The 18,348-nt window shown below is 45.6% G+C and overlaps 1 protein-coding gene across 3 annotated transcripts in view; it reads left to right on the forward strand.

Moving 5' to 3' along the window:
* The window catches only part of LCP2 (lymphocyte cytosolic protein 2), a 537,761-nt gene that overhangs the window by 100,285 nt on the left and 419,128 nt on the right, over positions 1-18,348 (forward strand). Inside the window, exon 1 of one of the 3 annotated variants that reach the window (XM_068277395.1) lies at positions 2,094-2,148. The exons of 1 other annotated variant lie outside the window; for it this stretch is intronic. Coding sequence is in view for 1 of the 2 variants with exons in the window: in XM_068277394.1 (XP_068133495.1) it covers positions 2,294-2,371 (78 nt within the window). In the remaining variant the exon portion in view is untranslated. Of the gene's footprint in view, positions 1-2,093; positions 2,372-18,348 lie in introns of those variants that run through there. One more of the 3 variants, XM_068277394.1, reaches the window with a different exon arrangement.

An 18,348-nucleotide genomic window follows, 5' to 3' on the forward strand; every position in this document is an offset into this window, starting at 1 on the left:
AGTTCGATTAGCCGCCGGATCGACTCCCGCCGCATCCCCGCGTCGCCCAGATCAATTCCCGCTCGTCCCCGCCGGCGCTTCCTTATCAGCCACTCGATTCCCTGCCATTTTCCGACAGCGGGGATCGAGCGGGCGGGGATCGAGCAGGGTCATTGGACCTGCTGAATATTATCAGCTCCCGGCATCAGCTGCTCGATACATGGTACAGAAACATACCGTGTATCCCCAGCATTAGGGTTAGGCACCACAATGGGGGTGGTTAGGGTTACTCACCACCAGGGGGGTCTTAGGGTTAGGCACCACCAGGAAGTGGTTAGGCACCACCCAGGGGGTTTTAGGGTTAGGCACCACCAGGGGGTGGTTAGGGTTAGGCACCACCAGGGGGGTCTAGGGGTTAGAGATAGGTACAGGGAGGGTTCCATGTGAGAGTAGGGTTAGGTATAGTTACAGTACAATATTTGTAATATATACAATTTATTAAACTATGTACATTTACACAAAGGGGGGTCAATGGGTTAGGGATAGGGAGAGATTTGTGTGAGCCTACAGTTAGGTATAATTGCAGTAAAATACCTGTAAAATCTACCATTGTATTACTATGCTTAATACAAGTGTAAGGCCCCGTTCACACTGCACGCGTTTCCAGACGCGTTTTGGAAACGCGTGCAGGTGCCGACATCAGACATTGCATAGAGTGCAATGTCTGATGTTCACACTGCATGCGTTCCGGACATGTGCGGTCCGGGAACGCATGCTGCACGCATTTTTTGTAGAAACGCGTGGCTGTCCCATTCACTTTTCAGTGATGGGATCAGCCACGCAACGCACACAAACGCGGATGGCATGCGTTCCTACGTGTTGCGTTCCGTGTGCGTGCCCGTCCGCGTTTGTGATGTGAACGGAGCCTAAATATCGTTTTTTGTTATAGACGCTATTTGACGCTTCATTTCCGTTTATACAACCTATTTAGCACTAGATTTTCATTTATAAGCTATAAACGGAAAATATTGTTTTACACTACAACTTATCATTTCGGCTGTATCCCGCGCCCTTTTTTCCAGGCGCCCTTTTTTGATGCACACATTAGGTCCACATAACAGAGCACCTATATGAAATTACTCTATGGTTTATATTCACAAAAGAACAGTGAACGTAACATCTGGAGAGAGCGCAAGTGCGTTCCATGTGCAACTTCTGGGCTGAAGAGTGCAAATTGTCTTTCAGTATTCTCTGAATATGCTGACCAAATTCGCTGTGCTGCTGTAGCTCCCACACACCCAAAACATTGGAGATCCACCACCATGCTTTACAGTAGGGATGGTGTACTTTGATAATTCTTCTTGCTCCCTATCCTATGTAGCTTTCCCTGGTGGTCTAGTGATTCCCCTCACCCATATTGCATTATCTGGTGGTCTAGTGGTAATCTCTCCTCTTTATAACATTTCCTGGTGGTCTAGTTGTACCCCCCCCCCCCCCCATCATCAGGTTCCCTGGTGATCTAGTAGTCCCCCTTCTCCTTATAGTTTCCCTGGTGGTCTAGTGGTCCCACTTCCCTTGTGATAGTTCTTCCTAGTGGACTAGTGGTCCCCCTCCCACTTGGTCCCTTTCTCCTTATATAAATTACCCTGGTAGTCTATTGCCCCCCCCCCCCCCCCCCCATACAGCTATACAATTTTACTTGGTGGTCTAGTATCCCCCTCCCCATTCTCATATTCCATGGAGACTTGTGGTCTAGTAGCCCCCCTTGTATTATTTTCCTTGGTAGTCTAGTCCCCCCTCCCCATTGCTTCCCCTGGTGATCTAGAAGTTCCTGTCCCCTTTCTTATATTTTTCATGGACCCTGTTGGTTTAATGGTTTCTTTCCCCTTATATAAATTTCCCTGGTAGTCTAGTTAGTACAATGGAGCATACTATTGCTGCATGCAGATTCACATTGCAATTATTGTAACCTTGTAATTATGTTTTAAATTCAAACCCAAAAATAAATGTGTTCACTGCAGTTTGTATAACTTCATGTTTTGAATGAGGAAGTGGTAAAGGAAATGAGCAACTTTTCTGAGAAATAAGGACTGTACCATGGGGGATGTTTTCACTTTGTCAAAAGCTGTGTCAGTCTGCAGCTGAACGAACATGCAGTAACTTTTAGATGTAAGTTTCTTTGGCGCCATCATCACATCTTAGAAAACCTTTAGGATATATTAGCAGTTTATTTGTTTATATGTGACACAGGCTGTCTCGACATTCAAATATTTGAATCCTCTGTTATGAACTGCACTGCTCTCTAAATATAAGAATGGATTTTCGGAAAGTGCCATCTTGCGCCGAAGTGCACACATGGAGTCCCGATTCTCTTGTGGATTATTTTAGAATGGTAAGTTATTTATTAATAAAACAGTATTGCAAAGTTATTTTGTTTCATATTTGTACTGCTTTTCATAAAAGTACAAATTACAAAGTACAAAGTGCATGCTGTAAACAGGTTTGCTGTTCAATGTGTTAAATTATAATGCATACATATTGTTCATTTTGTGTATATTTTTACAGTGTGAACAGTAACACACACATACACACATGAAAATACATGTACAGTATATGGTTACATTATGTACAGAGGCTATATCTCTGCGCTATAGTAAAAGTCAAAATTCATGTTGTGGTTTTGCAGACACACAAGACACTGAAGACAGACACTACATTTTAACAAAACTGATCTAAAATGTGCAAAGAGAAACCAGAATGTTTCATAATAAGATCAGAACACAACATTTCTTAGTACCTTAAAGTGATCTTAAACTCTGACATAACATTCAATAAAAAATGTGTTTTCCTACTTTTTATTACTCATACAGTTATCATATTTGCTTTTGTGCACAAGTAATATTGTCTGTCTACAAATTACAAGTTTCTAAAGTGTAGTTTATCTTGCCCTGAAAGCTGCCATTGCATTATATTCTTTTCTATTATAACGGCTTTTTATTATATATGAAAATCTTCTAATTAGCTATTCTGAACACTGTGTGTGCCTGAAGCAGAGACAGCTTTTCAGAGAGTGTTTGTTTACATTCAGAGTTGATACATTTGTGTTTAACAAGTAAAAAAGATACTGTTATCTCCAGTTTGGATGCGGATTTGAAGCTGAATAGCAGGACAAAGTGCTTTGTTTAACCATTTCAGTGATGTTCTGCTAGAATTTTTTTCTGGGACAGTAGCTTTAAAGCTGTGAGGAATCTTTTAGAGCTAAGTAGAAATGCTGACTTTCAGGCCACTTTAATACCAACCAGCATTTCTCTGAATGCCTGATGAGGAGGGACTGACAGTACAGTGATGCCAGGGCCCAAAGAGATCAGGGTAAATAGCACAGTCGACTTACCAAGAAAAAAATGCTGTTTACACACCCTTGATGACAAGATCATATTCATGTTGGTGAACATATAGTTTATATGATGAGAGTGCAGTCTCTCACAAACCGACTTCGATAGGATCCATGATTCATAATGACAGAAAATGTACAAAATCGCTTTGAAATCCATTTAATAAAAGTGTGAATTTGTCAAATTAGCAAAAGCTATAAAAGTTGCACGCTGCATTTGGGAATTTATTAGCTATTTTAAATGGAACTCCTGTCATTTTCTTATGTACTTTAGCAATGTATCAAATGCAGAAAAGGTAGAACCTTTGTCAGACTTTTTAGTTTAGTTTGGGTTCTGGTTTCAGAAAGTATTCCTCATTCAATTCCTGTCCCCACTGAGAGCAGGAAGTGAGGTTGTGTGATAAATGGAAAAAAATGGAGAAATGGAAAAAAAAGTAAACGCTGCAGGTGCTCAAACAGTATGCAAAAAGTGTTTTTATTGGTAAAAAATGATCGACTGTGTGTTGATCAAACCACCCCTCACCCACCTCAGCATCCCACCCCACTAAAAACACTGGCACAGGAGGCTCAGTGGGTAGAGAGTCCCTAAGACACACACTACCCGGTTGTATGTAAGCTGCAGGACTGGCCCTGCTCAAGCACCCAGCACCAGTCACTTTCTTCACTCACACTGTGGATATTCACACTGATAGCTCAAGGACGGTGGCAGGTAGGTACACCTCCACCTCCTCCGAGTACTATGGGCTGCTGAGACTCGGAGGAGGCGGAGGTGTACGATAGAGATTGCCCGAACGGTTTGCTGGCGAACGGTTCCCGGCGATTTTCCAGTGGTTCGCGATCGCGGAGAACCGCAAACTTTTCTGGAAGTTCGGTTCGCCCCCATAATGCACCATTAGGGTCAACTTTGACCCTCTACATCACAGTCAGCAGGCACATTGTAGCCAATTAGGCTACACTCTCTCCTGGAGCCACTCCCCCCCTTATAAAAGGCAAGACATTATATTCACTCGTGTGCCTGCAGTAAATAGAGAAGGGACAGCTGCTGCAGACTCTCTCATAGGGAAAGATTAGTTAGGCTGAGGCTCTTGTAGGCTTCTTAGCTTGCTCCTTGCTGATTCTTATTGCTAAAATAGCACCCTACAACAGCTCTTTTGAGAGCTAATCTTGTTCTTGTGATCTATTTTTTTTTCTGTGTGTGTCCCACTGACACTTGTGTTGCATAGACAGCCCTGCTAATTCATACTGTGTGTGCCACTGCCAGGCCCAGCACATTCAGTGACTACCTGTGTGTGTGACAGGCAGCTGCACATTGTAATACCCAGTACTGTATATACCTACCTATCTGTTGTTCACAGTGCACCCATCTACCTACGTGAGCTGAGCGCACGCAGTTTCACTGTGCCTGTCCGCTATCTGTCTGTGTGTGACAGGTGCACATTGTAATACCCAGTACTGCATATACCTACCTACCTGTTGTAGGTGCACCCACCTACCTACGTGAGTTGCGCGCACACAGTGTCACTGTGCCTGTCCGCTACCTGTCTGTGTGTGACAGGTGCACATTGTAATACCCAGTACTGCATATACCTACCTACCTGTTGTTCACAGTGCACCCACGTGAGCGCACGCAGTGTCACTGTGCCTGTCCACTACCTGTCTGTGTGTGACAGGTGCACAGTGTAATACCCAGTACTGCATATAGACAAGACAAGACAAATAACATTTATATTGCGCTTTTCTCCTTGCGGACTCAAAGCGCCAGAGCAGAGCAGCAGCCACTAGGGCGCGCTCTATTGGCAGTAGCAGTGTAAGGGAGACTTGCCAAAGGTCTCCTACTGAATTAGTGCTGGCTTACTGAACAGGCAGAGCCGAGATTCGAACCCTGGTCTCCTGTGTCAGATGCAGAGCCCTTAACCATTACACCATCAGCCAACATATACCTACCTACCTGTTGTTCACAGTGCACCCACCTACCTACGTGAGTTTAGCGCACGCAGTGTCATTGTGTCTGTCCGCTACCTGTCTGTGTGTGACAGGTGCACATTGTAATACCTATCACTGCATATACATACCTGTTGTGTTCAGTGCACCCCCCTCATCATTGCATATACCTACCTGTTGTATTCAGTGCACCCACCTACCTATGTGAGTGCACGCAGTGTGATATACCACTCCGTGCATATCTGTTAACTGCACCTGTGTGACTGCACATTGTATTAGTCAAGTCAGTGCATACCTTTCACTTCATCCCCCACCGGTATGGACACAACGGACAAAACAAACAGAGGTAGAGGAAGACCCAGAGGAAGGACACCCAGTACTTCTACAATTTCAGTAGAAGGACACAATCTGGGGAGATAGGAATGTTCTGGCCCCCGAACTGGACACTGATGCAAAATGCATGCAGGCTCATGTGGCCGTTTGAGAAGGTGACCAACCTGGTGAGTCGCAGTGAAGGTACCATCAGCCACTTGATCCTGTACGCTTACTTCCTGGAGCGTGCCGTGCGTAGAGTGGTGGATCAAGCTGTGGAGGAGCGTGAAGAGGAACAGTTACGACTGGAACAGTTGTGGAAGCAATTTACATCAAAATTTGATGTTTCCTCAACACCTGCGGCAGCACAGAGAGGGGGAGGAGGAGTCGTGTGGGGAAGAAGAGTCAGACTCAGATGATGAGGAAGGTGTTTCTTTGGAGGAGGAGGCGGCGGCGGTGGCAGAAGAACAACTGCAGCAGGCGTCGCAGGGGGCTTGTGCTGCTCAACGTTCCCGGGGTATTGTTCGTGGCTGGGGGGAGAAGGAGGACTTACCTGACATCACTGAGGAAGAGCAAGAGTAAATGGATAGTACGTCTGCATCCAACTTTGTGCAGATTTCGTCTTTCATGCTATCCAGCCTGTTGAGGGACCCCCGTATAAAAAAAATTCAAGGGGAATGAGCTGTACTCGGTGGCCATGCTACTAGACCCTCGGTATAGGCACAAAGTGGCGGACATGTTACCAACTCACCAGAAGGCAGAAAGGATACAGCACATGCAGAACAAGCTGGCAAGTATGCTTTACAATGCGTTTAAGTGATATCACAGCACAACGCAATAAAGGTACCACTGCTAGTAATCCTCCTCCCATGTCCACTCAGGCAAGGACAGGACGCTCCAGCGATCTCATGGTAATGTCGGACATGCGGACATTCTTTAGTCCAACGCCTCGACTTCCGGATCCACCCTCCACCAACGCGTGGACCGGCAGGTACCTGACTACCTGGCCTTAAGTGTGGATGTAGACACTGTGAGTAGCGATGAACCCTTGGACAGCACTCTCCTTGTTTGGCCTGAGAGTTTAGGTGGACGGCCTTGTCTTGGTAGGTTTACAGTTGTGCCATAATCCTTCCATTTCTGAATGATCGCTTGAACAGTGCTCTGTGGGATGTTCAAGGCTTTGGAAATCTTTTTGTAGCCTAAGCCTGCTTTAAATTTCTCAATAACATTATCTATGACCTGTCTGGTGTGTTGTTTGGACTTCATGGTGTTGTTGCTCCCAATATTCTCTTAGACAACCTCCGAGGCCATCACAGAGCAGCTGTATTTGTACTGACATTAGATTACACACAGGTGCACTCTATTTAGTCATTAGCACTCATCAGGCAATGTCTATGGGCAACTGACTGCACTCAGACCACAGGGGGCTGAATAATTACGCACACCCCACTTTGCAGTTATTTATTTGTAAAAAAAATTTGGAATCATGTATGATTTTCGTTCCACTTCTCACGTGTACTCCACTTTGTATTGGTCTTTCACGTGGAATTCCAATAAAATTGATTCATGTTTATGGAAGTAATATGACAGAATGTGGAAAACTTCAAGGGGGACGAATACGTTTGCAAACCACTGTAGAAACACTTGTCAGGCAATCTATGCTGCTCCCAGATCTACTTACCTAGGGGCTTCCTCCAGCCCCTTGCAGACGACAAGTCCCTTGCCGCAGCTCTGCTCCCAGTACATACATACACACACAGATGTATTATTTTACTACATGAGAGCACATGCTATATGGAGGAATAACAATGACATGCTGAACATAAGATACAGTATTTACTGTAACTTTGGCAAAACATCTGAATATCACTGATTGATACTGTTATTACAGGATCTTGCACTCAGTATGAGACAACAAGCTCTCAATGAGGCAGCGACAGTCAGACATCAATCTTACCAACTCCATTGTGTCCCTCCCTAATCAGACACCATAAGGTCACTAGCCTGTGTGTGATAAGAATTTAAGAATCTCTTCTGAGGGATTACTGAATAAGGGCCAGTCTACAACTTTTTTTCAACCTATGACTCCTTTATTTTGTAAAGTCATCAGAACTTTGCTGCAGTGTGAGACAGATTTTTTTTATGAACCCAAAGGAGCAGGGACAGTGTACAAATTCCAAAGTATGTATAATTTCTTATCTGTGCGGTGAACACATGCAGTCAATATAACAATGGTACGAGGGCAGAATACATTTTCCCTCCATGCCTTGAGTTGTCAGTCTCTCAAACTTTTCCAACCACGGGGCCCCCTGTGGCTTCTGCCCCCCCCCCCACCCCCCGAGGAGGCATCTGTTGCAGTGTCTATTGTTCCGCCACTGTTTGTAAGTCTTGTTTAATACGTTCCAGTGCAGGTGTAAAGTTGTGAGCCACCAGGTGTCTGGGGCGTGGGGTAATGTGTACTCCCAGATTTTTAAAAGCCTGAGAGGGCCACTTAAAGTATACCAGAGACAAACATTAATAAACAATGCATGCATACTTGGGCTTCCTCCATCCCCCTCCACACCGATCACTCCCACGCTGTCTTCCTCCACCTCCTCGCCCCCCCTGTTAGCACAGCCCCATCATTTTGACCAGTTGTGGCCAGTCGGCGCATGCGCGAGCCCCCGTTTCGCCCCCGGCCACCGGAGCACGGCAGGGCGCACGCACAAAGGCCGGGCCGCGCAGTGCGCCCCGTCTTGCCAAGCTATCGGGCTGCTGAAAGCAGAACAAGGAGGCGGCAGAGGACATTGAAGGAGCTATCGGTGTGGATGGGGCTGGAGGAAGCTGCAGGTATGTATACATTTATTATTAATCTCAGGTTCACTTTAACCGCTTAAGGACCATAAGCTTACTAACAACCCCCCCCCAGTGATTTTTTTTTACAATTCAGTACACTGCAGCTTTAACAGTGCGCTGCACGGCCATACAACATAGCACCCAAATTAATCTGCCCTCCTTTTCTGCCCACCAACAGAGCTTTCTGTTTGCCTCTGGTCACTGCTGCAGGCTTCATTTTTTTTTATTCATTTTATTGTCTTTTATTTTTAAATAAATATGTCTATTTTTTCCCCTCCCCCGTGGTCCAATGCTCTCTCATAGGCGTCAGCATCTCCAGGGGACAGCCAAGTGACAGGGCTGTCCCCTTATCTGGTTTTCTGTAGTTCAAATGAAGATTAGAATAGGGGAGACTGTGTGGCTGGCCTTCTTTACTCCCGCTGTACTGTACTGCACTGCCCGTACTGTACTGCTATCAACCAGCAAATAGAAGAGACTACAGAAGTATTAGTTATAAACAGAGAATAGCAAATATGTGTCTGCTCAGGACAGCACAGGCCAGACAGTGATAAATGCTAAAGGTGGCCACACACCATACAATTTTTTTTAAATATCTGTTCAATTTAAGAATTGCAATCAGTTTTTCTGACTGTAACATTTCAAAAATATGGCCAATGTACCACACAACTATGTTCAATTTTTCCCCAATTATGATAAAAATGATTGGAAACTGTGAGAATCTGCTCAGTTGCCTACCCCAGTGTGCTCTGTGACCCAGAAAGCCCAAGTGTGCCTCGGTTACCAGCGTACTCAGATGCTTCCTCGGTGGAGTGGAGACATGCCCTGATATGGCCTGCCTGCTTGCATGCCCAGAAGTGGTACCTGAAAGTCTTGATCTTGATGGGTGTCCTCGTAATTCTGAATCCGGAATTGTCATTGGTTCCATGGGGGTTCTTGGTAATTCTCCATGTGAGCCTGGTGATTGTTCTGCCCTCTTGGGATCTCTGTGGAGCTTCAAAAGGTTCTGGGAGATTCCGGGAGAAATTTTGCTTGGTACCCTGGATAAGATCAACGGTGGCTTTTGTGTTGTAAGGGACACTTCAAACAGGTATTGTGGCAGGTTTGGTATTTTCGGACGCTCCTTGGAAGGTGGTGGGTATTGTCTGGAGGGTGTCGATGGCTTCTTCTCTGGCGTTCACAGTCCTGATGGGTGTTATACTGAGACTGGTAGTACTGATGGGCATGTTTCGGTGGCTTCTGTTTCCGATGAGGTCGGTTTCGGGTGGACTGACTCTGGAATTGGACCTTGTCGGGCTGCCCCGACCTTCATGAGTCTTCTGTTAGAGTGGTTTGGAGATATCAGTTTTGAGGGTCGTCTGGAATTCGACCCTAGAAGAGGGGGGTACTGTGAGAATCTGCTCAGCTGCCTGTGCAGACAGGCAGCGTTTTGACCACTGTTCACGTCTGCATTCTGCAGGTCTCTTTAAGAGAGACCTTTTGTCAGTTCTGCAGCTTGCTGCTGAGGAATTTGCATACATTCGTTATGCAAATCCCCTACCTGCCTCCTGTGATGACTGGCAGTATAAAGGTTGGGATTACTCACAGTCCTTTGCTGGTCATTCCTTCAGGGTTTGTAGTACACACTCCTAGAGAGTGTCAGCCATGCTACTTCTTGTTGACGTTATCTTAGAGTAATTCCTGGAAACTGTGCTAGGCAGATTTCCCTAGTGCAGTTAGGATTGTTTATCTGTTTTGTTTGTCTGTTGCGACTGTCCTGTCCCAGCGGTGGTCGATAGGAAGTCGTTCTGTGTGTCTGGGTGCTAACCGGAACAGCGGTTGTTGCTGGTAGCCCCTTCTGATCTGTTTCCCTGGATCGTGCTAGCCTCTTTTCGCTAGTACTGTGGATCCTTCTGTTCTGTTTCCCTGGATCGTGCTAGCCTCTTTTCGCTAGTACTGTGGATCCTTCTGTCCTGCTACTCTGTACCTGGATCGCACTCGCCTTGCGCTACTTCTGTGGATCCTTCTGTCCTGTCTTCCTGGATCGCGCTAGTCACTTTCGCTAGTGCCGTGGATCCTTCTGTTCTGTCGTGTGCTTGGATCACACTGCTCTGACAGCAAGAGCAGTGGATCTTTCTGATACCTGGTTCGCACTGGTTCTGACGGTAAGAGCAGTGGTTCCCGTTTGATCGATTCTCGTTGTCTGTCTGTTTGCGTGCGCTTGCTGGTGCCTGCGGTAAGGCAACTGTGTAGTAAGCACGTTTGTGTGGTGTCTGTCTTGTCTTGGTTAGTTAGGCGTGCTTGTCTCTATTGTGCTTATCATGTGGAGACCGTGCACGAACGCGTGCACTGTTGCGAATGAGTGCGGTGTTCACGTTCAGCTAGCGTTTGTTATTTTCCTTATCTTTCTCTTTGTATGATTTACTGTGCCTTTGCTACCCTGGTGCTCTGTCCTGCTCAGTCTTGTGTCGCTATTGGCAATCGCCATTCTTGCGATTGCGTTTCCTACTTCGTTTCTGCCGTTGTGTGTTCGCCGTTGCTGGGTGGCGACTAGTTTGGTGGGCACATATTGGTTCTGTCCATTTGCTCTGTTCCCTGTGAGCTATCCAGCCCTGCCTGATTGTACCTTGTCCTGGATCTGTACAATTCCCATTTGGCATCTGTGGCTGTGCAGCGGCTGTGTTCGCCTGCACTCCACAGCGCCATCTGCCTGTGGGAATTGCCCTCTGCGGGTGCATAGCACCTAGCCTGGGTGTCCTCAATTATACGCTTGTGGAGGAAATCCGCCGCGTCAGCGCACGTCTGGTGCGCTGACCACGGAGACGATACCACAATCGTTACAGAAACTCTGAGAAAATTGCTAGAGTGTGTATCTTAATGAACTGACATTCTAACACACACCATACAATCTTTAGAAAAATTGAAGAAAAAGTTCCAGCATTCTGGATTGATAAAAATCAGAAAAAAAAACAGGAAATCTGATCAGATTTTTCAGTTGAATGAAAAAAAAGCTTTCGATTTTTTCGGGACATAGGATCATACTTATTGAACTGACTTAAAATCGGATCATTTTATAGTATCGATTGTGGCCACCTTAGGAGGGACAACACTGGGGAAGGTGAGATAATTGGGTGGGTCCAGAATTTGGCTTATGGTGTGAGCAGAGTGATCCATGGAGCGTAGAACAGGTAGGGAGGCATAGAATATTGGTGGGTAGGAAAGGTCAATAGAGAGAAAGGGAATAGGGAAATGATTGGAGAAATTGAGGGGGAACACAAATTGGATATGGGAAGAAGAGGTAAGTAACAGTTGGAGAAGGGGGGTAAAATAGGATATTGGTGAGTATGTGAAAGTGAGATGGATAACACAAGTAACCGGGGAGGTGCTTATAGTAGGATAGATGAGAGGTAGTTAGGTCAGCGAAGATTAGAGTCAGGAGAGGTGACCAAGGAGCTGGATGGTGCGAGATGGAAGGATAACAACCTATAGTGTGCTAGGAGACTAGATGAAGGGTAGGTAGTAGGAGTAAGTTGAAATTCGCATTGTAATTAAATTACCTGACTCAAAATTTCAGTGAAAAAAAGGATGGAATCTTCACAATAAACAGCATTTTCATGAAAAAGAGAACTTTATTGAAAATGTGTTTTCTTAAGCCTATTTTTGATAAAATACGTTTTTGAAAAATTATGGTATGGGTGAGATTTAGATTTAGTGGTGAGGAAGCCTAGCAGATGCATACAAAAAGTTGTGAAGCATGAGAAGATGCAAGCATGCCAAGTCCTCTTTTATAATCATACTACTATGCAGTCATTTAGACAAATATTTTAATGGTGGTTTTATATAATATTTCTGAATTCGTGCATCTATTTTAAAGTGTGCCTGAAGTTTTTATTTAGAGCAGGGGTGAAGAAAACTCAGAAAGTTGGATATTTGCTTAAAAAAACAAGAACAAAAACATTACCTGAAAAAAGGAGCACATTTTAGGGCACATGGCTAAATTAACGTGAGCGTAGTCAGTGATAATAGGTCTCAAAGATAATTCATGCATTGATTGCCAGTGTTCCACAGTTTGCCAGTATTTCCCCAGTAACACCATGTCAAGGACCAGATAAAATTGTTGCAGGACAAGCGCTGATTAAAATGGCACCAATAGTAAAAGCCAGATAGTAAAAGCAAGGAAGTTAAATTATGGCACCTGATAAATAGGAACTAAGATTAGGCATGTTAAGGAGGTAGTTAAGTTTAGGCAGGGGAATGGTTAAGGTTCAGCATATGGTTGGAGTGGTTAGGATTAGACATGGGGGGTTAAGGTTAGGCAGCAGGGAAGGAGAAGTTAAGTGTTGGGCAGCGGGGGTGGAGTGGTTGAGGTTAAGCAGCAGGGGTGAAGTGGTTAAAGAGGAACTTCACCCTAAACAAACATACTGTCATTAAGTTACATTAGTTATGCTAATTAAATAGATAGGTAATATAATCTCTTACCCACCCTGTTTTAAAAGAACAGGCAAAGGTTTGTGATTTCATAAGGGCAGCCATCTTTTTGGTTGAAAGAAGGTGACGGGGAGCATGAGGCAGAGTTCCAACTGTCCTGTGTCCTGATCACCCCTCCCAGTTGGTAGGCAATGTGAATAACAACATAGGAAATACCATCATGCTTTGCACAGCATCAGGGGAAAAAAGCCTGGGCAGTTTTCTTTGATAGGGCAGAGCTTAGCTAAAAATGCAGCTAAAATTAGACTTCTATAAGAAAAACAAAGTTCTGATGCTGTGAAACTGTTAAAGAAACACCAAGCCTTTTCCGTTCTGCCGAGTAGATTTTTAGTCTGAAAGTTCATTTTAAGGTTAGGCAGCGGGGTGGAGTGGGGTCTTAGGGTTAGGCTAGGTAGAGGGAGAGTTCAGTGTGAGAGTAGGAAGGGGTGTAGTTATACATTACTTGTTCCCGTCTCCTCCACTTCCTGCTTAGTTTCCAGGTGTCCTGCAGCCAGTCATTCACCACGAGGCTTCAGTCCCCGCATGGTAATTGGCTAGCTGCAGGACTCCTGCAAACTAACCAGGAAGTGGAGGAGACGTAATCGCCAGGACCAGGTAATGTATAATAATGCTAGATGCTTGTAATGACATCTTGTTAATTATGTTTTTTAATGTGTTAGAAATGCCCTAAAATGCAGCCCTGCCTCCATGCGTGTCTATCAGCCGGCGGATCTCCGCCTCTCCCCCGCCCCTCTCAGTGAAGGAAGACTGAGAGGGGCGGGGGAGAGGCGGAGATATGCGCTGATAGACGTGTGTAGAGGCAGAGCTGCTGCTGAAAGCTCTGCCTCTACAGGAAGCGCTCCCCGAGTGTGCCCCAGGGGATTTAAGGGGTAAAGACCCCTCGTTCTGCCACGGGATAGCGGCGTTTTAACAGGGGCAAACATGCCTCAGATAAATATAAGGTAAAAAGACATTTTTAAACAGGCTTTAGAGTCTCTTTCACTTCCTTTAAGTCCACTGACTTCTCTGTAGAGGTTACCAGGTCACTTCAGAGATAAGAGCCTCTTTCAAAGTCAGCAGACATCATGGAATCAAATATTAGGAGTTTTGTCAACTGAAACAGCGCTGCATAATATGTTGGCGCTTAATAAATACAATAAATAATAATAAAAAAAATAATAATAAAGGCTGTAGCTCAGAATATACACATGGCAAGACTTAAGTCCCGATCCTTTGACCTATAGATCAGTGGTTGAGCACTTTACAGACATTCTGCTGTAGCAGAGTGACGCATCTGTTTCTATGTAGAATGCACTCGGGGCCGATTTCCACAGTACGCACCCGAATCCCCTTAGCTACACATAGCCTGGCTACATGAATTCAGATGCATACTCACATCTCTGAAAGTGCCAGCATGCGTCTTGCAAGACGCACGCTGGCTCAGGGGATATCGGCCCTAATTGATTTTCTTCCGCAGTCCCAGGTCCCCTGTCCATCCGGACTCCAGCAAAAGTTTCCCAGTGATTAGTGTATATCACTATGCCTCACTCTCTCCTCAAGTCCCCCTGGACTGTCTCTGGCCTGGCTCTCTGTGTGTGCAGTCAGCAACACATGCACTCCTCCTCAGCTCGGCTCCTGGGGCAGGATGATTGCATAGCACAGTAGCACTGGTCTGGCAGGCTCTGTCTGCTAGCTCCGAACTTTTCTCTCTCTCTTTTGCCAGGCGGGCTCTCCCCTCATCCTCATCACGACTGCCTGCATACTAGTAATCTATCTTCCATCTGTGCCATGCTCAGGCAGTCACAGACACAGCGTCACAGCGTCTGACAGATTCCTTTTCACTTTCTTTCACCAGCGTTGCAGGCTGGACTTGTGCCGCAAACACTGGATGGTGTGGCATATGATATAGTAGAGATGTCAGGAGTGTCATGCGATATAAGTGCCAGCCCATTGAGCCTAAGGGAGGAAAGAGGAAAGAGAGTTTACTCTCATCTGTGGAAGTACAATGGGGCTGGACAAGTATTTATGGGGATGTTTTGCTGGTGCTATGGAGTAGTTGGGAGGTGCTCCAGCACTGGAAAGCTACTTGTGCTGCCCCTGCCTCCAGAAAACCAAGAAACTCTCAGCTACAGAACTGGAATAAGTAAAAGTAGCCTGGATTTATAAACTGTACTGTACCAAGAAAATGAACACTTAACTGAAAAAAAAATGAGGAAATGAGGTGGCCAATACTTGTGGCTTCTTCTGTGCCTCCATAAACTCTGTGAACCATCAGCTTTGCCATCTCTCTTCAGTCTTGAGCCCCCCCCCCCCTTTCTTCCCTGAAGAAGGGCACATGCTCTGTACACTTGGGCATCTTCTTTGTGCATGCTCCCCAAAAACTATGTACAGGAGCCTCAGCCAAGAATATCCTGTGCATGCGTGGCTACAAAAGTTTCTGAATCAAGCATGCCCAGAATGCTCTTGGCTGGAAACCAAAGAAAAACAGCTCCAGATTTCGGTGCACCGGCGCCACCATAGGCCATAATAGGCTAAAGTGGCACTCAGACAGTAATTTGGGTGCCGTCAAAAGACAGCGTAAGTCGGCCGCCAGCCATGAATTACATCTTTCCCCTGAGTCCATGGCAGCCTTGCGGGGGAATAGTAGTTAACGAGTTTTGCAGGAGCAAGGTGAGCAATTTTTAGGTTTTACCCTGTGCTCAAATTTCCCGGCGGCGTAATTATATGTATGCCTTGGCCGTGGCTGCTGTGCTCAGCCTTTCATAAGTGTGAGGAAGGAGGTTAGTGGGGAGCACAGAGCATGTGCACTTTCTCAGACTGGGATCAGGCACAGCTTTGAATGGGGGGCATAGCACCAAAGGCGGAGGGGGGGCCGGCAAAGCTAAGGGACCATAGAGCTTATGGGGGCACGGAAGAAGCCCCAGGTGTGGCCACAATGTACTTTTGCTTCTTAATTCAGGCGCCCTTTAAATGGCACCTTTTAGCATTTTAATCATTTTATTTTTAATTGTACGCTAACTTGTTTATTTGATGTCTCTTTTTCTTTTAACTGAAAATATTCAGGCAAGGCATTGCTCTTATTACCTCATATTAAAAGATTTAAAAAACAACTAATTAGTTGTAAATGCTCTGAAGTAGAAAAGGGCTGAAATCTAGCCTCTGAAACCCTACTAGAAAAACTGTGCTTGCAACTCTTTCTAACATCTTTGTTTGATTTGGATGCTGTAGCAAGGTACAACACTTGTCAGCAGTAAACCAATCATGTTCAGCTATAATATAGCTAAATGCTTGTACCCGACTGATGTATTGTTGCCAAGAGCCAGCACAATATCCGAGAGCTGGTGTCCAAACACCTGCCTCCCAAAGCAGCATATATTCAACCAATTTCCATGTAGTGATTTGTAGTACTTAAATTATTAATCAGACAGAGAGATGAACTTATACTGACCCTGTCTACGCTATGCAAAATAGGGTCATCAGAGCCGGGACAAGCTCCTCCAGCACCCAAGGCTGAGACACCAAAGTGCGCCCCTCCATCCCTCCCACCCCAGCCGTCACACACTGATTGCTATTAGACTAAGAGGTGCCCAGGGATCCCCCAACCCCCCAATACCTTAATCTCTAGTTATCTGGCTTGCAGTCACTGCCATGTATCCTCTTTTATTATTTTGCTCTGCTTCATACAGAATAGGAGAATGATAGCTGAGCGAGTTGTGCGCCCCCTCCTACACTGCGCCCTGAGGCTTCTAGCCTCTTTTTCCTCTGCCTCAGCCCAGCCCTGACGATCATGCATGCTGAATAAATAATATTCAGGGGGGCGTGGCTTGCGCACTGGAGAGGAAAGATGCAGCCTAGCTGAGCTCCCGCCGTAAGAGCAGTGTATCGGCCCAAAGCAAGCACTAGTGTCCAGCTATTCCGGACATAATGGAGGAGGAGATGCCACAGGAGTCGGACCCCACAAGGAGGAGGAAAAGAGGCTCTCCGCAACCAAGAAAGGTCACGGATTTCTTTTCCGCCCGCTCTTCCAGCGACAACAAACAGGCCCAAGATGGCGCCGGTGCGACCCAGCCCATCCCTCCGCGAGACAGCAGCGCAGATACGAGAGACGCGGAAGACACAGAGGAGGACACCACGCAGCTCCAACAACTCTCCCCGTCGGACAGCCCAGCCAAGTCCAGACCAAGACGAGACTCCACCGAAGCGGTAAGGCAAGGGGACCAGCTTCCGCACAACCCTGGGGAAACTCTACCAGCATTTGAGGCCTTCTCAGCCTCAGAAACCACCGCTACACAATCCTTTATAAAAGAGATCCTGATCTCATTCCGATCATCCCTTATGGCAGACTTTGCCTTTATCAATGCGGAACTGCGTACAGAAATAGCGTCTATCGGAGACAGGGTAAGCTACGCAGAAGACAAACTCAGTGAGCTCACTAGAGAGCATAATGTCATGGTAGATACATCTCAGGTTCAATCAGAGGATATTTCATGGTTAAAATCAAAAGCGGCTGACTTGGAGGATAGAAGTCGCCGCAACAACCTTAAATTCAGGGGAATATCAGAGTAGATACCAACATCAGACCTTAAAAAATACTTACAATCGTTAGCAAAAGTGGTCCTGCCTAATTCTGTGGACTTAGAACTTACAATCGACCGTGCTCACCGCATACCTAAACCATCCAACCTTCCTGACTCGGTACCAAGGGATGTCCTGGCAAGGTTTCTCTTTTACAACATTAAGGATGATCTAATGACCTTCATACGGAAATCAGGTTCGCTGCCGGATCCTTATTCTCATATTCAACTTTGTCTGCCCCCACGTTAAGCCTGAGACGTGAATTGCAACCATATACCAGAGCCCTCCGGGCAGCACAAATCCCATATAAGTGGGGTTTCCCCACTAAATTGATCTTTTCCTTTCAAAATAAGCACTACGTGATCTATAACTCAGATAACGGCTTGAAGCTTTTTAAACAACTACAGATACGAATACCTGATAACCCTGCTCCTACACGCCCAGCAGGTTCTGCATCCAAGCTATCTCCTGCATGGCGTCAACAAAGCAATCGCTGAAGGATCACGCGCTGACATGATCTTTTCATCCCTCTGCTCCAGCGAGGCCATTTTCTGTGATTCTAACAGGTTCTTGTGCCCTGCTATATAGTGAGATTATTGAACTATGTCTCACTCCACATGTTATCTTTATGTGTTTAGACTCATTGTTTACCGATTATGTTTTTTATTTTTAATAGCTGCTAATGCTACTTGGATCATCTGTACTTCACCATTATATCTATGCAACCTTATCTTGTCCAATTCGATTGACCTCATCCTAGCCAGTTATGAATATGTATCTATCAAGATGTATATGTTGCTGTATATCGATTTTAGTAATGTACCATGCCTATAAAAATCACCTCTTTAAATGTTAGGGGATTAAACTCTCCT

This window comes from Hyperolius riggenbachi, chromosome 3 (assembly GCF_040937935.1).
Source record: "Hyperolius riggenbachi isolate aHypRig1 chromosome 3, aHypRig1.pri, whole genome shotgun sequence".
Taxonomy (NCBI): Eukaryota; Metazoa; Chordata; class Amphibia; order Anura; family Hyperoliidae; genus Hyperolius; species Hyperolius riggenbachi.